Source organism: Ursus americanus, chromosome 13 (assembly GCF_024610735.1).
Source record: "Ursus americanus isolate L20-20 chromosome 13, mUrsAme1.1.p, whole genome shotgun sequence".
In the NCBI taxonomy this organism is placed as follows: Eukaryota; Metazoa; Chordata; class Mammalia; order Carnivora; family Ursidae; genus Ursus; species Ursus americanus.
Genome location: NC_142139.1, coordinates 21,331,824 through 21,358,339, shown reverse-complemented (window position 1 = coordinate 21,358,339; position 26,516 = coordinate 21,331,824). Strand labels below are relative to the sequence as shown.

General features: G+C 42.3%; 1 protein-coding gene across 10 annotated transcripts in view; it reads right to left on the bottom strand.

Annotated features, from left to right (window-relative positions):
• The window catches only part of JADE1 (jade family PHD finger 1), a 187,821-nt gene that overhangs the window by 49,951 nt on the left and 111,354 nt on the right, over positions 1-26,516 (bottom strand). For 2 of the 10 annotated variants that reach the window (XM_087866441.1, XM_045798991.2), the window contains exon 1: positions 8,772-8,944. The exons of 1 other annotated variant lie outside the window; for it this stretch is intronic. Coding sequence is in view for 2 of the 9 variants with exons in the window: in XM_045798988.2 (XP_045654944.2) it covers positions 7,678-7,945 (268 nt within the window). In the remaining 7 variants the exon portion in view is untranslated. 7 more of the 10 variants (XM_045798990.2, XM_087866440.1, XM_045798994.2 and 4 more) reach the window with 7 other exon arrangements.

Below are 26,516 nucleotides of genomic sequence, written 5' to 3'. Positions count from 1 at the left end.
AAACTAACCTAGACAGGAAAACTAGGGTTTAAACTACCTTTAAAGAATAAACATTCCACTTCCTAACCATTGCAAGAGTAGTACTATTTTGGAAAAAAAATAAAAATTAAAAAGGCTACATTCCAGAGACGGCTACCAAACAGGCCATTTCCTCCACCCATGGCAGGCATGGTTAATAAATTAGGTCATTCTTTTCCACAAGCCCAGACATGACTTCAGAATCCTTCTTAACACAGTGCTACCACTCAAGTCAGAATTTATGAGATAAAGCCTATTTGCCCCATATGTCCTACCCCTCTTCACACTTTTTTTTGACAATTTACCAGAGAAAACTAAAAGTTTTTTTTTCCCTAAAATACTTACTGAAATCAAAGTTGTGTACCAGCCTGTCTCTGAACCGAATTCTACTTTGTATAACATACAAACACACACAATCAGGTCAAAGTCTAAACGTCCACTGAAGGGTAACACTTTAGGAAAACCAAATGTTAACAGGAGATATTTCTGCATGAACCGAGGTAAGGAGTCCACAAACCCTTATTCTGCCCACGGAAGACTAAGTCAATAAATGCAAAGTGTCTACAGGGTAATTTTAAAAGATTTTTAAATGCTTAAACCAGATGCTCTTATACAGGATATACAAAGCAGCTTCTGCAGAAACCAGACTCAACCAGCTAATGACAATCACACTGTGCACAGACTGAAATGCAGCTGTTTGGAGGAACTTTGTTCCTTGATTATAGCCGGTTGTCAGAAACTATCAGTTACCACTAACAATGTTAAGTCACCAAAAATCTTTTAAAGTACTGTTAAAAAGAAAAGAAAAAAAAAAGGCTCCCAATGTTGTATATTAGAAGACCTAGACAGCACACTTAACAAAAACCGCATTTACAGCTGAGTTCCGTATGAAAACAAACATTATCACAATTGTACAAGTCTTGTTATTACGGTCACGGACACATAAAGATGGTCTCAAAACCCAGCAACGAGGTCTGGAAAAGTATTCTGAGTTTAAGGCTAAAAGAGTCTCACTCCAAGGACTGGGTCTACAGGAAATCTTCCCAAAGGAAACCCATAAAATAATGGCTGCAGTGCTAGAAAACATTTTAGAGATAATTTAATCCACTTTTCCTAATTTTAAAGAGGAATACGTTGAATTCAGGAGAAGTTAAGCACATGAGCAAAGACCCACCGATCTAGAACAAAGCCAGTCTCCAAACAAAAGACCAGTTCCCGAGGTGAGTAGGCATTCAGTGCCAGCCAACTCCTCCCAGGTGCCCAGACCATGGGCTTCTCCCCTCCTAGACACCTACTGTGATTTAGAGAGATGCTATCTAGATTAAGGCGGCGTACTATATATTATCAGGGAGCAGACAACTAAAATATAATCAATGAAAAACAGTCTGTTAACTTAGAAACTGAAACATGGTTTCCTGGCAAGCTGCTATGAAGACAGTTGTAAATGCCATTCTGCCTGGTGGAGCATACAAAAGGTAGAGCTCCAAGAAGAGTGTGCTGGTAGTTTCCTGAACACTAATCACAGGGGGTCTGAGCAGTAGGCATTAGCTTCTGGTTGGTAGGACACACACATTCTGCTTGGAGAGAGGTTATTTCCCTCTGTGGGGAACTCCAGTCTATAATGCATAGTCCCCTACCCGGGGCTTCTTGGCATGGCCCCCTGGAGGGTGTGACTACCTAAGTGTGCTTTCCCAGGTACACAAGGGCTCATGGTATAAATTCTATCCTCAAAAGGGATCTAAGAACCAAAGAATTAAGAACCACAGCCCTCAGACGAGCAAACTCCCTCCCTATTTATCAAACCAACTTCTGATTTCAGCTTATTTCAGGTTCCTACCAGAAAGGTAACTTAGCCCCAGCAGGAACAATCTGGTGACCAGGTAATGGTGAATCTCACTATGTTCATTCATTTACCTTTTGTCCGGTGACCGCTTTCACGTTTACAATAGCAGAGTTAAACAGTTTTATGAGACCATCAGACCCACAAAGCTTAAAATATATACTATCTGGCTCTCTGCAAAGAATGTACTCATCTCTGCTACAAATCAACATACTGGTAGTATGTTTATAAACCAGCATTATGTATGTATAGTGAAATGTGAATTAATGACCAGGTCCTGGGCAAACAAGTGCCTTAAATCTTACAAAGTTAAGGATCAGACACACATTCCTTAAGAAGTTTTTAACTAGAACAGGTTAAACTCAAAAGGGGAGAAGAGGGACAGGGATGCTCTAAGCAAATTAAATAAAAGCCATGTGTGGAAACGTGTGAATTTTTCTCAAACCCCTGAGACACCTACTTGGAGCCAGTGTACACTAAATTATAAAAACTTCTAACAAGCTTAACTTTTAAGCCAATAACCAATAAGAAAAAAGAAAAAAAAAGACTGTTCTAGACAGGCATTTTAACAATACATGGTTAGCGGTGATAGAGAAGTATCAGAGAGACCATAAAAAGAAATCACCAGAATTTAAACACTAAACTGGAATCCAACAACACATTTAAAAGTATCCCCCAAATCCCTGAAATGGCACACAAATTTCAGTGCAACTCAATTTTTCTGGGGAAAGATTCTACAGATCTCAGATCTCAAGGGTCCTTAACTTTAAAAAAGTTACAAGCCACCAGTACTCAGCCTCCACATCTTAAATGCATCACTATATTTCAACACTGAAATAACTGATGCTTGTAAAGATGACCATGAGTAATCAAGAAAAAATCTTAAATCATGTTTAGTATACCTGTGTTAAACAAAAGCAAACCATGCAACTCAGCTCGAACTCCAGCAACTTGTTACCGTTGCCAATTCTTGCTCCTTATTCTGGAGTAAGGAGTAAAGAAAAAAACACACTCATTTTATTCTTCCGTTTGGACTCTTACCACTGAAATCGTCATTTAAAATCAGTGCTAAGAAACGGTCTTAGGGGGATGCCTGGGTGGCTCAGTTGGTTAAGCATCTGCCTTCAGCTCTGGTCATGATCCCAGCGTCCTGGGATCAAGCCCCGCATCGTGCTCCTTGCCCAACGGGGAGCCTGCTTCTCCCTCTGCCTGCTGCTCCCCCTGCTTGTACACGCACAATGCGCGCGCTCTCTCTCTCTGACAAATAAAGTCTTAAAAAAAAAAGAAAGAAAGAAACCGTCTTAGAAGCTGTCAGGAGATTTAATAAAATCTCCTGTGCAGACATTAATCAATACTACATATACATATACACTACTGCCAATTGTGAGTGCTTTTAAAACAAGAGAATATTGTGGTTTAATTCCTTCAACAAACAAGCCCAAAAGAACCCAGGGTTTTAAAAATGAACTTACTTCAACTGTCCTCAATCACCTAATTATGTTTTGACTCTACCTGGAGAACCAAAAGCAAAAAGTAAATACTGGACTTGTTTAGAGTAATCAAAAGTTTGATCCTGAACATTTGTTAAGTGCACATCATCTACCACTGGTCTAGAGTTAATACAGAATGGAAATTCCCCCAACAACTAAGCTTCCCATTCCATGTCTGGCAATATTTTGCTTTCAGGTGAGGAAAGACATCCTTAGTAATCATTCAAGACCTAGGCCAGATAAGGCCACAATAACCTGGCTAGAGTCAGGAGCAATATCCTCTTAGACTAGATTTTGTCTAGACTCAGGACACTTGACCCTAAGCTAAAATTGCAGACAAGATGCCACTTCCACTCAAAGGTAAAGGCCCTCTAAGTCCACCCTTGCATAAGGAATGCATCACAGTCCACCAAGCAAAAACACCAAAACATACACCACTCATAATCACAGACCAATACTTTTATATGACAATAAAACTCTCAAGTAAGTCTCAAACTTTCTGAAATATCGTATACTATAAGTAACATATTAACTGTCCAAATTTTAAATAATGAATCACATAAGCTGCTACAAGATCTTGAAAACAGAGAAAACAGACTGAGAAGTAAAACTTGCAAGGAAATAACTTCTTGTCTCAGGAATTAAAACACTTTTCCAATTAAGGTTCCTACCAGGCTTCTGATACTAAGAAACTAACAACTCCAAGCAAAGCCACTCTTTATTGAAAAATTTAAAAAAAATTAAAACGTATTGTTGAATGTGATACCAATGTTTTAACTTACAGGGAGGGGAGGAAAGAAGTTTAACACTGGTATAACAGAACAACTGAGCCAAACTTTTTGATGCCAACCCAAATAAAAAGCAAAATGTACTGGCCAAGATGTCTGTTTTACTAACCTTGTGGGAAAACTGGGTTTACAATGCATATTCTGACAGACTGTTAACTGTAATGGCACAATGGGTGTCGCACAATACTAAAGAAGGGAAAAGCTTCACTAACAGGAAGTAAGCAAACTGAGATTCATATGCCTCTCTTACTCCTGACAAATCCTAGATACAGGACAGGATCAGTTTGAGATTTTGATGTTTGCTGTCCCAACCACCTCAGTACTGAAACAAACAGTTGATAATTCTTTTCCCAACAAGCCTACTGATAAATACATCAGGCAGATTTCTTTAAAGTATTTTTCAAGCAAATAATTTCCAAATCTAAACCCGAATTACAATAAAATGCTATTTTCATTTCCAACTTTTTCAAAATCCAGTCATGATTAATTCCAAACGCTTGATTCCACAATGTCAGAGGTTCCGTCATAAACTAACTACGGATTAAAATCTACTTATGGGAAAAATAATAACCAGATGCAATAAATGATCTTCAGCTGGACAGTATTAATTTAGACAAAGCTGCTCTGTTATATTTTAGGGCCAACAGAGGAAATCTGAATATATCCCAGTAATAGATGAGATGAAAATTTACCAAGCTGGCTGACAGGGGAGAGGGGAAAAAAAAATCTTTATAGAACTGTATATATAGTATGATCTCATTTTGATTAAAACCTATACACATACGCATAGACACTTTATAAAGTGATACAGTGGTGATCTCTGGATAGAAGGAATGCGTTGTTATATTTGCTTCTCTGTATTTTCTAATTTCCAACAATGTACATGTAACACCACCTCTGTAATAATACTTTAAGTCACTAAGGGCTCCTTAAAGTCAAAACTCAGTATTTATTAAGTGCCTAGTATAAGCGATTTACATGGAGATCTGCTTTTATTCGAAGTTCTCCAAGTTTTAGTTAATCATTTTCCCCCAAGCCTCTGAGCTAAGCAACAGTTCCTTTAAAATATAACATTTTCTTAAAATCCTAAGAGTTTTTTCCTTTCATCTCACTCTCAAGCACACTTACCATTTTTCACAGTTTTCTGGTTACAGCTATTCTTTCAACCTTAGTAACTAATATAAGAATAATGCTCATTATAGGCTAAAATCTGTCAAGGGACAAAGGAGGAACTAATAAGATGGACTTTTATTTCCTTTTAAATGAACATATACCTAGCTTTGTCATAGTTAACATTTCTGTAGCAGCCCATCCAACTTTTCTTACTAAAAAGCAGCCTCCGAGCTTAAGATGGAATCAAATTCTACAGCCTATCAGGCAACTCCCTTTATGTCCGGATAGTATAAAAATGAAGGGAGATACGGGGAAACAGAACACTTAGCTGTAAATTTTATTTGTTGTAGACATCGAAAATGCCAATTCAGATACAAATATAAAATACACAAACTTAAGGAAGAAAAGCAAAATACAAATCAGGAAGTCATCTGACTTAAAAGTGACATTAAATGAGACTGAAGTATTTGGAATAAAAGAGCAATAAAATTCTGGGTTGCAGATCTTTGTTATTTAGTGTCACCTCCAAAACATCCTCTCTCAACTTGTGCTGCCCATTCTACTACAATTATATCTAATGTGTTAAATCTGTTTAAGTATGGTTATATTGAACTCTTCCTTCTCTACCTAGAAGTGATTAAATCTTGGTCAGCTATGATCTGATCAAAATGAAACTTACTGTAGTAATCTCTAACCATTGGTGGACCACTATTAAACCAGCTTTCAGGGACTAGCTCATCAGCTTTGAAATAGCCTTGAGCTACAAATAACTAAAGAGCAAGGCTTTCACAGTGGGTTTCCTGAAACGGAAAAATAGTTCACCTAATAAAAACCTTTGGGAAATAAGCCCCTAAGCATTCCCCATTAATGGAAACCTCAGATTCTCTCCCACTTCCCTAAAAATGTGGCTGTCGTGTCATTCAACTGCAGCTATCATTTCACGAAAAGAATATTTAAATTCCCTCTTGGACGGACTACACCGCGGACGACAGACCCTCGCCCCCGCCGAGGCGAGGTGGGGCGCCGGTCTCCTCGTTACTAGAAAGCCAGCCACAGCAGCTTTTAAACGGTCTCCGGGTGACGACGCATTCCTAACGGGTTTCGAAGGCACGTTTAAATCGCCCGCTTTTTTGTTTGCTCGCTGCATTCACCGGGCGCCGGGCTGCAGCCGCCCCCGCGCGCCCGGGAGGGGGAGCCCAGGGTCGGGAAGCCCGGGGCCGGTGGGTGGGGGGAGGGGTTGGAGTGGGGGAGAAGCGGGGCGAGAGGCGGGGTGCAGAATCCTGGGTCGCGGAACCTGTGAGGGAGGGAGGAGTGCGGGGTGGGCTGTGGGGGAGAAAGCAGGAGAGGGGGAAATCCCGGGGTGGCGAGGAGCCGGGCCACCGCCCCGCACCAGAGAACGCTTCGCACGGCTCCCGCCTCCCGCCAGGGTGTGCGCAGGGCCGCGGCTTCGCGCGGCGCCGCCCCCTCCCTCCCTGCCTGCCTCTCCTCCCTCTCCTCCTCCTCCTCTTCCCGAGGCGACAGAAACAACAGCGCGGAAGGAGGGGAAAGTAACTCCCGGCACCTCCGCCGGAATTAGCCCCGGTGCAATGATGACACCTTCTCGTGGCGCAACCAAGCCCCGCTCCCTCCGCAACGGCGTCCCCGCCGCCGCCCTCTCCATTTGAAAGTGGCCACCCCCCGCCGCCGCCGCCGCCGCCGCTCCTCCCGCCCCGCCGCCGCCAGCTGCACCAATCCGCTCGGCCCCAGTTGCAAATCAAACGCTCCCTCGCGTCCAGAAGCCACTTGCGCCGCTGGAAACGGCCGCGCCGTTTCCCTCCCCGAGTCCCTCCCGGGCGGCACCTTTGAGCTGGGGCGGGCGCGCCGGCTAGAAACGGCTGTGAGATGGGAGAGGCGGCGGCGACGGCGAGCAGCCCCGAGCGGGCTCGGCTCCCGCTCCCGCTCCCGCCCCCAGACAGTTCTGGAAACTGTGTATCACCTCTGTCACAGGAAGCCATCCGGCGAGGAAGGCGGCGCGGAACCAACAAACAAACGCCTGCGGCCGCCCGCCGGAATCGGCGCGGGGACGGCGACTGGCTTCGGGCCGTTCCCTAGGCGGGGGCGCGGCGGACGCCCCCGCGCCGCAGGCTTTGTGCGGGGCTCCCGCGGCGCGGGCGCGGCGGGCCGGGCGTCCCCGCCCCCGAAGCCCCCCACCCGGGCCCCGCGGCAGCGCCTCTGGGACCGTTAGGTGACGCTCCGGCCGCGGCCGAGAAAGCAGCGCCTTGGCCGCCGCCCGCCCCCATTTCCACATGGAGCCGCCTCTCCTCCAACGCCAGAGGCGGGCTACAAAAGTTGGCCCCGGGGCCACCCAGCACCTGCCCACGTGCCGCGGAGGCTCGCTCCCTGGTCTCCCCCGTCCCCTTCCCCCCGCCGCCCTCGGCCGCCAGGTCACCTATTACCGGTGGGAGGGGAGAGAGCCTGCTATTTAAACGCCCGCGGAAGTTGAGGCACCCCCACTGGCGGGTGCCGTGCACCTGCCTCCCGCCGCCGCGCTCCGCCACTTTGAGCAGCAGCCGCGTCCTCGGCCCCGCCTCCTGCCCGCAGGCGGGCGGGGGGAGCGGGAAGGAGGTGGAAGGGATCGAATTTCTCCAGCAAATGGGACCGTTCCGACAGGATTCGGTTCCCTGGTCAACATTCCACATTCCATCCTTCTCCTGCATTTGCAAGCCAGCGCCAACAACCCGGAAAGCCTGCTGGCTACCAAACAACAGCCCCCAACTCACAAACACACTCACAGGCACCAGACACGTGCACTGAAGGGCTTTGCAACTTGCAGTCCCGGGGTACACACTGCACGTTCATTTAAGGCAGCGAAGCCCAAGCAACCCCACCCCCACAATTTGCAGATGGTGCCAAAGGTTGCAATTTGCAATCCGTTTTAAGTTCATGGTTAATCGGTACTTTGCTCTACCAATGCAACTCCTTCCTAATTTCACCGATGAAGGGTTTTACACTTTACAGAGTCTCGCTTTAAGTAAAAGGTCTGATTATTGGAAACCCAATTTGGAAGAATCTAATTGCCAAGCTGTCCCTACACCCCCCGCTCACTGCCCTTGAATTGATGCAAAGAATATTTTGGACATGTGGTGACGCGGTGACAAGAGCCAAGGCTGCTGCGGCCACCCTACAGAGATGGACCTACACACACAGACACACACACACCTATGTTTGGACGAATATAGTCGTCGTCCCCCCGCCACCACGGTCACACACACTCTGGATTCATATATGTACGCGGACCTGCGTTCTGCCATTGCCATCTGTCTACCAAGTTGCTACTATGCTTTCCACTTTCATGCAGCCTAATGCGCTTTGGCTTTTTAAAAAATTGTATCAACTAAAGCCAACTAAACTGGGCTTCTGCTCCTAAACGCGTTTAAATGATGATTCACCTGAAAACCGCATGTTCTTCGCAAATCCGAAAGAAGAAAAAGCTTTAAGTCTTCAGCCCCCCCAAAATTGAAAAATAATCATAATAAAACTTACTGATCCAACACAGATCAATTCTCAGGATCCAAAAATCATCTCCTCCTCCTCCTCTGGCCCCCGCCCCAGCAATGCCCAAGTTACTGGTGGGATAGTAACGCTGCGCTCGGCGGCTGCCTGCCCTCCCTCCTCGCTACATATCGAGAACCCAATCTTTTGGCGCCATATTAATGACGTACTATATTATTTCCACTAGGCAGCGACCTTCGGCATTAAATTACTCCCGAGAACTCCCGAGCAAAGCAACAAAACCATCAAATATGGCTGAGCCTCTCGGCTCGTCCTGCAGCCGCCGCCGCCGCCACTGCCGCCGCCGCCGCCGCCGCGGTACCGGGACGCGCACACGGACCCACACGCGGACACGCGCGGACACACGCGCGGCGCGCCCACCCCGCGCGCCCCCCGCGGCCCGCGCGCGTACCTGCTGCGGAAGGGTTTGGCGGAGGCGCTGGGCTCCACGCCGCTCGCTCCGCGCTGCATGAGTTCGGGCCGCGGCTGGCGGGCGGGCGGGGAGCCGGGCGGGCCCCTGCTCTCGCCGGCGCGCACACACTCGGCACTCGCGCAGGGAGGCACTCTCGGACGGGCGTTTGGCTTGTTATGGAGGAAGGGCTATGTGAATCAAACTCATTTCTGGGTCACTGCTGCCACAGGGGGGAGCACTTTAATCCCCTGCCAAAACGAGAGGGTGGGGACACGAGGGCGGAGGGAGCGCGCCGGGAGTCCGCGGCGCGGGGGGCTCCGTCCCTCATTAACTCTTCGCGGTCCTCGCCGCAGCCGGATGGGCTTTCGTCCGCAGGAGCTGGCAAAGAGCGGCACTGTTCAGCTTTTAAAACATCTTCCCTCACCTCCCTTGTGGGTCTAGAAATTCTTGAGGAGTCTCCAAGCAGCGAGGTGGGCTTTTAGATTACCCTCTTCAAACTGCCCCAGTTCCAACTCTTGTCTAATCTCAGTGCACCTAGAAATGGATTCTTTCAAATTAGTTTAAAATTATTTAGATACAAATGAGACTATTAAAGTGTGTAATCTGGGTGAAAGGTTTTATTTTTAGGCTGAATGGCAAAATAAATAGTTCTTTTGTAGTAACAGTTCTAGGGAGTTGAGAATTAGAATGACATTTTTAAATACAGAGAATCCAATTTTGAGAAGGACTGCATCTTTACCCAAGTTTATATCGAACTGATAATTGCAACGGAGGATTAATTCATTAGAAGACAGTGTTTATTTCTAAATGGACACCACCTTTCTATTTTACAGGATTACAGAACTGGACATTGCCTTCCAAATAAGAGAACGGAGACTAAAGCTTAAAACTGGAGTTGCAGACTTATATAAAATTCGTCAGCAGATATTTATTTGGGGGGTATTTATGTGTAAAAATAACTGGTTGCCAATTTTCCACAGAATACAAATTTGCTTTTTCATGTGGAGATTAACATAAAGGAAATGAGCGTGTATATGACATTTAGCTTCAAAAGGAAAAAGACCTTGGTGCAGATAAAAACTCCCATTCACATGTAAATGTGAACAGTGATCACTATTGAACCCAAAGCATGCTTATCTGCTGGAAGAGTTCTTCTGAAGATACCAGGTTTGACTTCACACTATCACACACCAACCTATCCACCTACATCAAGGACATAATAATCAAAAAAAAAAAAAAGTAATAATCTGATAAATGTTGCAAAACAAAACTAAGCCTTTCAATACTTTTTCAGAAAACAAGCCAAAGGAAATCTCAAGTATATATCTCTATCTTCCTCTCCTGTTTCACTGAAGAAGAGTACAGAGACACCCCGTCAGTCCTATTCAATATGCTCAATCATGTTTAGAGATCACACACATAAAGCACTATACTGTCATTATTACTATTACTAGGTCACACTGCAGTTGTTGTTACCTTCCTTGGTTCACCTTACACATACTCTCCTGTAGAAGTAAGAGTACACAGGCTTCATGGCCAGACGGACCACATTGGACCTAGCTCTACCAGTTGACCAACTTGTATGACTATGGGGGTAAATTATAGAACTTCTTGGACCCTCAATTTCTTCATGAGTAATAAAATGATGTTAACAGCTTCTAACCTGAAGGGTTGTTAAGAGGAATGAGAGAGCTCCACAAAAGTGCCCAGCAGAGGCCCTGGCAGTTGGAGGTTATCAATTCCCTGAGCCATTCCTCCATATCTCTTTCTTGGTCTCTGGAAAATTGCAACTTTTCTAAATTCCAGCCAGCCTTACTGCACATATTCTCCCTAAAAAAAATTCAAATTACATTTACCGCTTAATGTTTTACTTGTTTTTTCTGACTATACAACTCCCAAAACATCAGGCAACAAAATGAAAGTGTACTGAATAAGTTGATGAGAAAAACAAAGAGGTAAAATGGCACACAGACTCGTCTAGCTGACAGATTGATCAGGACTGATGGTCTCAAGAATATTCTCTCAATTATGCCGTGACTTCAAAATACTGATGCACTGAGGCAGTGTCATGTGTTATAAATAACCCTGGACTAGAAGTCAGGAGACTCCCACCAGCTCACATTGTGACTCTGACAAGTCTCTTTTGGCCTTAGTTTCCCCAATGAGATGATAGACAAGATGATATCTGATGCCTCTTCTTCTTTAACTTCTTTAATTCAGTGATTTCTGATTGTCTTACCTAACTTAGAAAGTGATGATTATTTGAAGAAATGAGGGACACTTGAATCCATAAGGAACATGTAAAAACATTTTGTCATTGATGATCAGCAGTTGACTTTTTTTTTTTAAGATTCCATTTATTTATTTGACAGAGAGAGAGAGAGCGCGCGCGCGAGCGTGTGCGCACAAGCAGGGGAAGTCGCAGGCAGAGGCAGAGGAGAAGCAGGCTCCCCACCAAGCAGGAAGCCTGACATGGGGGCTTGATCCCAGGACCCTGGGATCATGACCTGAGCCGAAGGCAGATGCTTAACCGACTGAGCCACCCAAGAGCCCCAACAGTTGGCATTTAAAAAATAAGGTATGCCTTTTGCCATCAGACCACAAAGGAAACTTTTATACAACCTATTTTTAAAATAGGAAAGGCAATGTGACATGGTTTGCCTTGCGGCTGCAGAGGTAATATAATCTAGAATAAGAAGTACTAAGATGGCAAATAGAAAAACTACTTTCTGTTCCATTCTGTCACTTATTGTCTTACCTTGCCGAATCACTCAGGATCACCATCTTCAAGTCTTTAAAACAGTTCTGTTAATTCACACTTTATTACCAGAGATGAAAGGACATTTAAGAAAAGAGCCACGAAGTCATCAGTGTGGTTGAAATATCAAGATTCTAGTCTTTCCTGACCTCATCTGGTCTGATCTGATCCGTGTTTGTGATGAGTTATAATTCTATAAATCCCTTATGTTCTGCTGTAGTCATATGCTGTTCAATTATTTTCTTCCATAATAATGGATTTTTATGAAATAAATATTTGGAACTTTATATTCATATTCCTGATTTTGAAAACATACATGATTAAACCCATGAAGTCATTTCACTCGTATGTACTTCTCTGTAGGTAAAGAATTATATGGTCTTGATAAGAGATTCAGAATTATTCATAATTAATAGTTGTTTTTTTCTTTTGTTTTGTTTCTTAAGTAGGCTCCACACCCAACATGGGGCTTGAACTCACAACCCTGAGATCAAGAGTGGCATGTTCCACCAAGTGAGCCAGCTAGGCAGCCACAGAATTGTTCGTAATTAAAATGAAGTAAATGCACATGTTGAAAGTCCTATTTATCTCAGTCCTTTAGAAAATGAGCAAAAAATTCTTACTGGCAAATACCACTGCCGGTTTGTATACATTATGACACACAGAGAGAATTTTTTATTGCACAAGGGCTATCCTGGATAAAATGGGTTGTGTTCTAAAAGTTTATTAAACTTTACTTGTTTGGAACTTTGAATTTATGCCCCAAATAAACCTTGTTATAAAGAGGGTTTAGGTTGTCAAATTGTCTTTAAGAAAACAATTTTAGGGGCACCTGGGTGGCTCAGTCGGTTAAGCATCTGCCCTCAGCTCAGGTCATGTTCCCAAGGTCCTGGGATGGAGCCCCTCATAGGGCTCCCTGCTCAGCAGGGAGCTTGCTTCTCCTTCTCCCTCTGCTGCTCCCCCTGCTTGTCCTCTCCTTCTCTCTCCCTCCCTGTCAGATAAATAACATCTTTAAAAATAATAATTTTAATACTAAATTATAGAAAATAACTTTTTGTTAACTTTTAAAAATGGTATTACTTGGATGGGAGGGGCTCGAGTTCAAAGAAAGATAAGGAGGTATAATTCTGAAAAAGAAGAGTAAAGTTGGGAACCATATTCAGCACATGCCTGAATTCTATGAGAAGAAGCTGGAGCTGATGGGTAAGAGATTAGGACCAGAGTTCCCTGTCTGACCAGTCAATCAGGTCACCGTCCCAAATGACCTGGTCACCCCTCCAGGTAGGTGGTTACAACCTTCAAATATATGCAATGATTAGAAGGCCAATGCCTGAGATACTTTCTTGTGGGTGTCAGTAACAACTACATTATTTTTTTCTTAATGTTCTTTCTTTTCCTTTCATCTTGCTTGTTTATTTTGGTTGTTTCAATTTTGTTGATGTTCATACTTTTAGCACAAATTAAGATGTCAATGAGAACTCAGACCAAGAGAGGGATGAGAGGGGATATAACTTAATCCAACCAGATGGAAATGTCTAAGACTGAAGAGGTTCGAAATAAGAAAAGCTTTCCTCTAATTATGAAAGGAAAATATGATAATGGAGAGAATTTTGAAAATTTACGAAGGTAATATAACTCACCCACAGGGATAACTATTATAAACACTGCAAAGTATTTTCAGTATTTTTTCTAGGTATTTTTAATAAAATTGAAATGATGTCACACATTCCATTTTACAATCTTTCTTTTCACTTACACCCTTTTTTTCATTTTAATATTGTACATTTTCAAGTAAAAAATTTTTTTTTATTTTTATTTATTTATTTATTTTTAATTTCAAGTCTTTGCCTCCATATCATACCTTCATCTATAGGCCACTTCAACCATGCATTCTCATAGATACTCCCTGGATCTTGTCAACTATTGGAAAGTTCTGCCATCTTTAATATTAAATTCAAATATCTCCCATTTTAGCCACTACTTCTGAAATGTCCAGAATGTACACTTCTCACTCAAACTTTCTTTTTATCTGAAAAGTCACTCCAATCCACCTCTCCAGCCTCTCTTCTTACTAGGTGCAGAACAGTGGTAACTCAAAATGTGATCTCCAACTAGCCAGCCAGCAGCTGTACCTGATACTTGTCAGAGATGCAGTATTTCCAGCCCCACGCCAGACCTACTGAATCAGGAAGGGGGATCCAGTAACCTGTGTTTTAATAAACCCTCGGGGTAATTCTGATCCATGCTCAGTTTGAGAACCACTGGTGTAGATCTGACTCCTACCCAACATACTCAAAGCAGAGGGATATTGGAGAGAAGGTGACAAGTAAACACACAAGTAGGCCTATTTTCTGCCCACAAGTTAGTTAAAAATATAAACAAGTAATTACACTAAAACTGCAGGGTTTGGGGAAAATATATACCTAGACAGCTAATCTTGTGTGTGTGTACTGGGAAGGGGGTGGTCAGAGAAGACTTCTCAGAATAAGTGACACTAAAGCTGTAACGTGAAGGAGTATAGCTGTTAGCCAGATAGGGAGGAGGAGGGGGTCAAGTATTGTGAAGTATTGTGCTGCTTCTTTCCCCTTCCTTCCTTCCTTCCTCCCTTCCTTCCTTCCTCCCTCCCTCCCTCCCTCCCTCCCTCCCTTCCTTCCTTCCTTCCTTCCTTCCTTCCTTCCTCCTTCTCTTTCTAACAAAACCTCTGACTTCGGTGTGCAGAATGGATGGGGTGGGAGATAGGAGGTAGGGAGGCTAGTAAGGAGGGTTCTGCAGTTACCAGGTAAGAGATGAAGGTGGCTTGGACTACAGTTACTGATCCTGGAAGTGAGACAAGCAGACAAACCAGCCCATGATGGAGGCATGGTTAACACTGTCCCCGCTCTTCGGAGGTCTCCAGCTCACCAGTTCAGCACCCATTCGGGGAAGGGCTGTAGGAACTCTTCAACCCAACTAATTAGTTGCCAAGGGGATGTCTCTAGACCTTATGAGCTCCCTGGGGCCTCTCAAGAGGCACACACTGGATAGATGCAGTTGTTCTGGGAGAGGAGCATCTTCCAGGGGAACCAAATGAAGGTCCTGCTGGGCAATGAACAGGTTAAAGCCCCAGTGCAGAGGGGTCCAAGCCCTGAACCTGTACATAGAGCAGTAGCTCAAGCCTCAGGGACCCGGGCGATCAAAGTGCCAGTTTCCCCCAATGTGATTGGGAGGACTTGTGCCCCTGGCAGGGTTTTTCTCAGCCTCCCTTCTCACGCAAGCTTGGCTCCCATCCCAGGCCCCTCCTCCCTCACTTGTCTGTCGCCACCCCACGAGGTCCTTATCCCTCCTCCGAAAAGCTCTATTTTCCTCTTTTCTTCCACAATATACCTCAATGGCCCATTATAACCTGAGCCCAAATCATTAGCAAATGAAAAACGGGCTCCCTTTTCTTGAAGACTGAGAGAGCCGGGTGTAGATAGGGAGAGGAAGCTGAGAGGGAGGTGCCCTTCCACTGGTTTCGTTCCAGGGTTAATGAAGCCAAGAAAAGGAGGCAGAGCAAACATACGTTCCTGTGTTAAAACTGTTTGATAATTCCCACTTTTTTTTTCTGCCATAAGACTTACTTAGTTTTGGACATGACCTGGTGGATTGGATGTCAGAGGTGAAGGAGAAATTGAAGTAAAGGATGACTCCCACGTCTCAGGCTTAGAGAACTGAGTGGATTCTTTCATTTATTTAACAGACATCCATTGAACACTGAGCTCAGGGCATGCAATGGTGAAAAAGACAAATACAGCCTTGCCCTCCTGGAGCTCACATTCATTCTCAGAGTACAGGAAATGCATGAACTTGAGGAGACACTGACAAAAGACTCAGAAGGCAGATGGGCCCAGGAGTCTGGTGCTCTGGAGAAAGGCTGGGTTGCGTTGCAGAGGAAGAACTTCCTCTGCATTATGGTGCTTCTAGCTGGACTTAGAATCAAATGGATAGGAAACAGATTAACAGGAGAAAATAAAATTTAATAGGCATATGTACAGGGAATCCACACGGAAACGAAATTCCAAAGACCATGAGGCAACATGAAGCTTACATGAGCTAAGGAAAGGGGGAGGGTCTGAGGATCCAAAGGGGAGAAAGGCCATTTGCAGGAAGGTGAAAGGAGATGTCTTGAAACACAAAGGTTGCCCTATTATGCAGATAAGTTTCTTAGGTAAAGGGGAGTCTCTATTAATAGCTCCTTTCCCGGTATAGGCTCTCCTTTCTGATGTAAATTTAGGCAGTTAGGACCAAGAAGAGAGCTTTTTCTGCATTTTCTGGGTTTTGATTACTTTTAACTCAAAATAACATTCATTTCAAAGTAGCCCATCTTGGGGCAGCATGCCCCTGGCACCCATAGTCACTAGTATTGGTTTAGGAGTTACCAGCATAGAGAGATTAATTCAGGCCTTGAAGCAGAGGAGATTAATTGGAAGGGTCTACAAAGTAAGAAGAAAAGAGAACCTAGGCTCAAAACTAAGGTGTCACATTTAAAGGATGGGCAAACTTCAACAGATGACTGGATTAAGAAGTTGTGGTCCATATATACAATGGAATATTACTCAGCTATCAGAAAGAACGAGTTCTCAACATTTGCTGCAACACAGACAGCACTGGAGGAGATAATGCTAAGTGAAATAAATCAAGCAGAGAAAGACAATTATATGATTTCTCTTATCTATGGAACATAAGAACTAGGAAGATCGGTAGAAGAAAGGGATGAAGAAAGGGGGGGTAATCAGAAGGGGGAATGAAGCATGAGAGACTATGGACTCTGAGAAACAAACTGAGGGCTTCAGAGGGGAGGGGGGTGGGGGAATGGGATAGGCTGGTGATGGGTAGTAAGGAGGGCACGTATTGCATGGTGCACTGGGTGTTATACACAACCAATGAATCATCGAACTTTACATCAGAAACCAGGGATGTACTGTATGGTGACTAACATAATATAATAAAAAAACATAAAAAAAAAAAAGAAAAGAAAAGAAAAGAAAGGATGGGCAAAGGAAGCTGCAAAGCTTCAATGGTTTCACTGAAGACAGTCCAGATTGATTGAAATGTTTTAGCCTACTTCACACCTAAGTCCAAACTTCTAAGCACTACTGGAAAAAATCACAGACTTGTACTGATTGGTTTCACAAGGCATTCATTATCCTCCACCTCCATAATGTCCTGAAATCACTCCCTATTTCCCGAGTCAGTTCAACCTCTCATTCTCCTCAGGATCTTTCTCAGAACTTTCTTCCCATCCTTAGTCTGCCATCCTGCCACTTACCTTGGCACTTTGAGCCGAGCTCCTAATTTCCTACATCACAGAAGTAACAGGCCATTGAGCAGGAAAGCCTTTGACTTTCTATCACCAAACTTTCAGTCTTCCCTGCAGGCCTATCTTCTCCCTTCTTTCCTGTCACAGTGGGAGAAAGGGGACCTTCTCTCCACCTGGACTCAGAATCCCTGGAGACTGGCCCACTTTCTCTGTTCTCTAACTCAAGATTTAGCCCTTCTCTCTCAGGTACCTCTACTGCTCTGGTTATTGACTTCTTCCCCAATACATTTAAATATAGTTAATGTCTCCACTAAAAAAAAAAAAAAAAAAAAAACTAACAAAAAACTCTCAAAGCTCTCTTCCTATTCCTTCCTCTTCATGGCTACAGTTTTTGAAAGAATGGTCTACACTCACTCTTGAGCCCACTGATATCTGACTGATGTCCCCAATCACCCCAGTGAAACTGCTCTTGACAAGATCACCACTGACATTCTTATTACTAATTCCAGTGGCAATTTCACAACCTTGTTTTACCTGACCTCCCACTAACATTTGCCACTATTGCTCATATGTGCCCTGTTTCTTCAAATGCTTTCATCTGGCTTCCATGACACCAACAGTCTTCTGGTTTCTTTCTTACCTCTCTAGCCTCTTCTAATTCTTCTGCAGGTTCCTCTTTCTTTTCTGCTAAAGCGATGCCTTGAGTATGAGAAGAAGCATTTTGAAAAATTCAACTAAAGGAATAATTTTGGTTGAGACATTTTATAAGAAAAAAAGAATGGTTCACTAACCATTAACCGTTTAGAATGGATACCAAAAAAAAGAACATCTGGTTAAAGATTATTAGGCTAGTCAATCAGCTGGATGGGTAACCCTAGCTTCCCAGAAGGAGTTCTCAGTCTTATTAAAGTCTGTCAGAATACTGTTCACGCACTTTATCAGGAATGCTAATTGCTTCCCAGAAGGAGTTGTAAATTACATCATACAAAAAAATTTCTGTCCCAGACCAGGTTTGAGTCCATTTTTTTTTTCTCATTTTCAGCCTCTTAAATGTTGGTTTTCCTTCGAGTTACATACTAAGCCGTCATCTCTTCTCATTATACATGTATCTCCTGGTGACCTTATCTACTTTCATTACTGCCCCTCAAAACACATGTCTATGCAGCCACTTTCACACCTGACCATCACACTTACGTCTCCAATAGTTTCCTGAACACTCCATTGGCAGCTCAAACTCAACATATTCCAAACGGAACTCATTTTTCCTCCCACCTAGCACCTCCTCATCTGTCCCATATCTCACTTGGTGGCACCACCATCCACAAAGGCCAACTCAGGGGCCAAAACATCTTCCTTGACTCCCGCCTTTCGTTGACACTGTGGGGGCCAAGGGCAGGCCGCCCCAAAATGGGCCACTTTGACATGAACTTTATTTTGAGTTAAAAGCAATCAAAACCTAGCTGATTTAGGAAAAGCTCTTAACCTCCCCCTCAACTGCTGGCCAGTATCAGGAAGAGAGCTATTAAAAGAGATTCCTCTTTACCTAAGAAACTTACCTACATAATAGGACAATCTTTGTTTTCCAGACATCTCTTTTCACCTTCCTGCTAATGGTCTTTCTCCCCTTTGTATCCTCAGACCCCTACCCCTCCCCTTAGCCCATAGAAGCAGCAAGTTGTCTCACTGTCTTTGGAACTTCAGGTCTCCATGGATTCCCCATACTTAACTCTTAAATTTGATTTTCTCCTGTTAATCTGTCTCATATCAATTTGATTCTTAGTCCATCCAGAAGGACCTCCAAAGGCAGAGGAAACTCTTCTTCCCCAACAACGCCCTCTCCACCAACACCGCCAATCCAATTTATCCCCAAGTCATTTCTCTGTCAGGTCTCATTTCTTCATCCCCAAAGCTACTCTTAACATCTCATTGACCTAAACCACCACTTAGCTATTCTCCCTGCCTCCAGTCCTATCTCCCTTTAATTCATTTCCTACCCAATAGTCAGTGTGATCTTTTTAAAGCAAAAAATATGATCATGCCATTTCCATTTAGAACCTTTAATTGCCTTTTTTTTTTCTATTTATTCTTAAGGATAGAACATGTCACCAACGTAGTCTATCAGGTCCTTCATGTTCCAATTCCTATTTACTCTTCCTAGTTTTCCTTCCAAACGCTTTTCCACACTCATGGCTTTTCATATTTCGTCAGTGGTATCTCAAGAGAACTCTGAAAATCTTTATCCCTAAGCTTGGATCATTCTTTGCTATCTGTCCCTTCTCTTTTGGCTCCAACTCACTCAAGTTCCACAAAAAAGGCTTATCCTACCTCGTTAACTACCACCCTTCTCTAAATTCCCATGATATTCAGCACTATTGCTGTATTGTCACTTCTCTTACTGTCTTGTAATTTTTTTGTACCCCTCACTAGACAATCTGTGATCAGTTGTGTTCTCCATTGTGTTCCTAGTAGGGCCTAAAATAAATGTTTTGAATGTGATGGATGAATAATGATTACATTTATGTAATAAATAGTCTCCAAAACACTGTTTAAAAAACGAGATTATAACTTTCATTCTTATTTTCTTATGCTAAAAATATAAATATTATGCTATAGAGAAGCCAAAATTAAAATTAAAATTACCAAAAAGCTATTACTCAACAATCACCACAAAATTTTGGTGTATATTTTTCCTGTCTTTTGTATGCTTGTGTACCTATATGTACATACATTTTTTAAGCAGATGGGATCATACTTTAATTGTATTTCGGGACTTTTAAAGTTAATTTATCCATATAGTTGGGCTTCTAATTTATTTCTATGTTTTTTGTTTGTGTAAAAAGTGCTTTAGTGACTATCCTGATAGCTATATAATCCATGACTAAGAAAACGGAATCTTAATAATAGTACAATATTCTACCATATAAGTAGAATTTGCATGATTCCTGATTTTTTATTGCTACATCTTTATGTCTAAGTCCTTACTTTTATAGACAAGGCTATGAAAAATATTCCTATGTATAAATTTTTTTCATATGTTTAGCATTCTTTGGATAGATTCTGAAAAAAGTAAATTACTGGGTCAAAGAGTTTAAGACTTTGGATTCATTTTGCCAAGTTGCTTTACACAAAACCTGTTGTAACTGAGATATCCAGTATCAGCGTATTGGGGACTTGTTGAGGACTTGCCACTTGCCCAGCATAGAGCTAGATTCCATGGAAGAGGGCTAGGAGCATGCCCTTAAGGAGATATGTACTATATACATAATATGTCCATGAAACAATAAAGCTAACCTGACCACATATATGGCTACTCAGATAGTTTGGAGATAGAAAAATCTTTCAAATGCCACAGGAGATTGAGCAGGTTTCATTAATGAAGGAGAATAATAAGGATCAGGAGAGACAGGCAGAGAAGAAGAAATGGAGACTGTGGGGAAGGAGACTCTGAGTTAGGGAGAGGTCCTAGAGAATCTGCATAGAGTGTGGGAAGGATGGAGATCAACAGTTATTGAATGTTTAGCGTGTATGTGTCAGGCACTGAGCTAACCATTTTTACACATAATATTTCACGTCCTTACAACAACAATCTTTAGAATAGGGATTATTTTTTTCATCCAGGTGTAAATGGTGTGAAAAATTGACGTTCAGAGGGATTAAGTAACTTGCGAAAGATCACAAAGTTCAGGAGAGGTGGCCCCAGGATCTGAACTCAAACAGTCCGGTTCCCAAGTTTATGCTTTGAAGTACATCACTCAACTGACTCATTACAAAGTCAGAATCATGTGCCTCATCAGAAATTGTTATCAATGACTTGGTATCAGTGAACTGAGTCAGTAGATACTTGAGAAAGAAAATTAGAACAGAAAGAACTGCAGGTTCTAAAGCTCATTTCAGACAGCAGGCATCTAAACACCCACATAAATATGTGGCTAAGGATTTAACTGTAAAGTGTAAAACTTTTAGAAAAAAATATGAGAAAATCTTTAGAAGCTAGGGGTAGGCAAAGAGTTCTTACACTTGACACCAACAGCACAAACCATAAAAGAAAATATAATATGTTGGATTTCTCAAAATTATTTTTTCCCCAAAAGACCCCATTAAGAGGATAAAAAGTCAAGCTACAGATCGAGAGAAAATATTTGCAAACCACACACCCCACAAAGAACCAGAGTCCAGAATATATGGAGAACACTCAAAACTCAACAATTTTTAAAAAGTCAAACAATTCAATTAGAAAATGGGCAAAAAACATGAACACATTTCCTAAAGAGGATATACAGATAGCAAATAAGCACATGAAAAGATGTTCAACATCATTAGCCATCAATAAAATAATGCAGATTTAAACCACAATGATATAGCATTACACTTCTAATAGAATAACCAAAATAAAAAATAGTGGCAACATCCAATGCTGGCAAGGATGTGGAGAAACTGGATCACTCATACATTGCCGGTGGTGATGTAAACTGGTCTAACCACTCTTGAAAAGAGTTTGGCAGCTTCTTATAAAACTAAGGACGACCCAGCAATTGCACTCATAGGCATATATCTTGGAGAAATGGAAACTTATGTTCACATAAAAACCTGTACACAAATGTTCATAGCATCTTTACTTGTAACAGCCTGAAACTGGAAACAACCCAGATGTCCTTCAATGAGTGAATAGTAAACAAACTATAGTATATACATACCATAAAAAATCACTCTGCAATTAAATAAACAAACAAACAAAATGAACCATCGATACATACACAAATCTCCAGATATTTCTGCTGAGTTTAAAAAGTCAATACCCAAAAGTTATATACTGTATGGTTCCATTTATACACGTTCTTGAAATGACAAAATTACAAAAATGGAGTAGATCAGCAGTCAAGAAGGGATAGCGAAGGAGTCAGGGAAGAAGGGAGGTATATGTGACTATAAAAGGGTAATATAAGGGATCCTTGTGGTGATGGAAATGTTATATATCTTGATTGTATCAATGTTAATGATATTGTACATAAATGTATCACACAATGATACTGTACCATAGTTCTTCAAAATGTTCCTATTGGGAGAAACTGGGTAAAGGGTACACGGGATCTCTTAGCATTATTTCTAGAAACTGCATGTGAATCTACAATTATCCCAAAAGTAAAAGTTTAATTTAAAAACTATATAACCAATTAGAAGAGAAAAAAATTTAGACTCTTAAACATTCCTAGGAAGTAACCTAAAAAGCAAAGGAATTTCTTTATGTCATTCAACAGGGCCACACAAATGAAAAATTCATTTGGCTGTAAGGTTATGCTGATGTATACATTCCTTAAACTTCTGTTCTGTTGCAGGAAGGAATACCTTTTCAGACTGGTAGATACAATATAATCAGGGTTGCAGAAGTAGGAAAAGAAAAAAGAGCATTGAAAATGGAAGGGAGAAAACAAAACAAAACTAGAGTGCTTCTTCCCAGAGCCCTTTATAAATATTCTGTCACCTGGCTTTCTGTTTTCTACCCAAATGGCCAATAGGAATAAATGACTATGCCCTTTCTATGGTAGAGACCCACCAGAGCCCTAAGGGCAGAGGAGAATCTAAGTCTTGCCTCACATCAGCCAAATCTTACTTAATCTCTTGCACATATTTCTCCACCCCAGTCCCTAAGCTTCACCCTGGATGCCTTCCCATGCTGCAGAATCCCACTGCCCTAGCAGCCCTGCTACCCAGAACAGAGCATCCATAAGGGCATCTAATACATCAATGCCTGACTTCTAATCGTGGGTCAAGCCCACTAGGTCATTCTGTAACATTCATCTAGTTTTAAAAACATGAGAGGGACATTGTTGGCAAAAATCCAGGCATAATGAATTCTATGTTCTAGAAACAGAGAAACTTGAACTATTTCAATTTGAAAGTAAGGGCTGGCAGGAAACCAACAGAGCAAAGTCCTCTGGGAGAAAAAACAAAACAAAACAAAACAGGCTGGTTAGTTAACTTGTAGGTCTGTAAGGTGGGCAGATTTCTTTAAAAAGCAAACAGAGCAATTTTAGACTTGAGAGACTTAATTGGCGTCCAGGCCAAGAATATGAATAACGTTATATAAAAACCTTGCTCAAGTGAGAATTTTGCAATCGAAGCATTCTGACATTAATAACTAATGTTTAAGGGAAAAGAATACAGAAAAGGATATTTATTTATCTACTCATATATTATATACCATTCATGGTACCAAGATATAAATCTCATCTTTTTGTTTGTTTGTTGCTTGCTTTTTGGTTGTTTTTAAAGATTTTATTTATTTATTTGTTTGTTTGTTTGTTTGTTTGTTTGTTTGAAAGAGAGAGCACAGAAGCAGGGGGAAGGAGACGCAGCCTCCCCACTGAGCAGGGAGCCCAACGTGGGGCTCTATCCCAGGACCCTGGGATCATGACCTGAGCTGAAGGCAGATGCTTAACTCACTGAGCCACCCAGGCGTCCCTCATCTTTTTTCTTTTTTTTTTTTCATCATGGAAGTAAAGATTGATGCTTTTCAGAACTTCTTTAAGAAAACAGTCAAGGGACGCCTGGGTGGCTCAGTCAGTTAAGCGTCTGCCTTCGGCTCAGGTCATGATCCCAGGGCCTGGGATCAAGCCCCACGTTGGGCTCCCTGCTCAGTGGGGAGTCTGCTTCTCCCTCTCCCTCTGCTGCTCCCCCTGCTCGTGCTCTCTCACTCTGTTAGATAGATAGATAGATAGATAGATAGATAGATAGATAGATAGATAGATAGATAATAGATAGATAGATAGATAGATAGATAGATAGATAGATAGATAGATAGAAAGAAAAAAGAAAACCGTCAAGCTGCTTTTGTAGGTTCCAGACAATGCCAGGATATTCTTCCATTTGTTCTTCCATCAATAAAATGAGAAACTTATTTATGTATAAGGTAAAATTAGGGAACTAATAATGGCTTAATAGCAATTCCGGTTCACTTTGGTAATGAAGGATAGGAATAGCATATATAAAAAGAACTCAAAGACAATAAAAAAAATCTATGTGTTTTAACCCTTTCCCCTTCTCATACCCTTACCTGTCCACCTAGAATATTACCAGTGAAATGAAAGAAAGGCACACAGGAAGAAAAACAACGAAGCAAAGAACCTGGGGGAGCTATATCTGTGTAATCTTCTTTCTTCTTTGAAAGTATAAGCACCATTGTAAGCATCACTGGAAGGACACAGATTTATGTATAAAATATGCCCACTTCTGGGTTTTTCATTTTATTATAGCAAAAAATGGGAAACAATCTAATGTCCAAAAATAGGAAAATGTTGGGGTGCCTGGCTGGCTCGGTCAGAAGAGCATGTAACTGTTGATCTTGGAGTCATGAGTTCGAGCCTGACATTGGGTGTAGAGATTACTAAAAAAATAAACTTAAAATCAGAAAATGTTTAAGTAATTTATGGCATGTTGATTCGATGGAATGTTTTCTTTTTAAGATTTTATTCATTTATTTGACACAGAAAGAGAGGGAGAAAGCAAGCACAAGCAGGGGTCGCGGCAGGCAGAGAGAGAAGCAGGCTCCCCACTGAGCAAGGATTCCCTGATGCAGGACTCCATCCCAGGACCGTGGGATCATGACCCAAGCTGAAGGCAGACGCTTAACCGACTGAGCCACCCAGGAGCCCCATGATGGAATGTTTTATAGCCACTAAAAGAAGTCGTATTTTTAAATCATAAAAATTAAAGAGTGAAATACCTACTAATAGTGGAAAACAATAAAGAAGGGGGACTCTCATATAATGCTGGTAGAAACGTGAATTGCTATAGCCTTTTAGGAAAGTAATCTGGCAAGATTTTTTAAAATTAAAAAATACATGATTCAGACAAAGAACTTGATGCAGGGAAAGAGTATTTAAAAACAAAAATAAACAAAAGCAAGTAAGGACTATGCCATGGAATCCTCTTACACAAACGTGGAATAATTTTCATGGAAGTAATCCAAACTGAAAGCTTACTTCCAACTCCCTGACCATAATGTCTCTGGGTTCCTGTGAGATCCTCAAGCCTTGCCCTTTTCTTTAATACCAGCCCTCTGGATAATACCATCTCTCACTTGGCAACAGCTCAGGGATGTTTATGGACCACCCGTATTGTACAGTCCACCTAGACTCTTCTCTTTTTTTTCACTCTCTTTCTCCTACTCCCCTGTACAATTAATTGTCAAGTCTGGATAACTCTGAATTTGCAATGTGTCTCCCGCTTGTCCCTTTCTCCTATTCCCACATCCTCTATCCTGACTCAATACCGTATTACCTTTCACTTGAATTATCCAATGGTGTAATTAGTTTTCCTTCCTCTTAGCCCTCCCTGCTCCAATGTGTTTTATACACTGTAACCAAAGCCATCCTCCATGGAAGTCTGACCATGATACCCTCCTGCACAGAGCAGTTGATGCCTCTTTTTTCGGGTAGAGAGCAAACCTCAGCATCCTCAACACAACATTCTAGGTCTTCAAGCACCTGGCTGTAAACATGGCCTGAACTTGCAGCCCCATTGCCTTGGGGTATTGAATTGGTGTACTGGGTTAGCGTTCCTCCCAAAATTCATGTTGACCTGGAACCCCAGAATCTGACCTTATTTGTAAATAGGGTCTTTGCAGATGTAATTAGTAAGGTGAAAGGACACTAAGGGGTCCACTCATTGCTGGATTGGGGTGGGATAAATCCAATGACTGGTGTCTTGTAAGAAGGCCATATGAAGTCACAAAGAGACAGACAGAAGGAAAATGGCTATGTGTAGATAGAGGCAGAAATTAAAGTGTTACAGCTACAGGCCAGAAAATGCCAAGGATTGCCAGCAGCCACCCGTGGCTAGCCAGAGTGAAGGAAGGATTCTTCCCTGGAACCTTTACAGGGAGCATGACACTGCTGACACCTTGATTTCAGACTTACACCTTCCGGAGCTGTGAGAATGAATGGTTGTTTGAAGCCACCAAGTTTGAAGTGATTTGTTAGAGTGGCCCTAGGAAACTAACACAACTGGCTAGGAGATTTTTGGTGGCACGCAACAACAACAAAAATCTAAAAAACTCAATTTAGCTTAAAGAAAAGGAAATTTACCACAATGAGACTATTTCAGGGAACCAAGAGCAGAAACGTGGCTGAGCCTCACGAATGTCCAAAATCAGAGACACAAAGGCCACCAGTTTCTCACTCTGACATTATTCCCCCTTTGTATCTGCTTCATTTCTTTCTCTTTCTTCTCACTTTTCTTTTTTCCTCTCTGTCTTCTAACATTTGTCAAGGTCACAGTCATCAACAACTC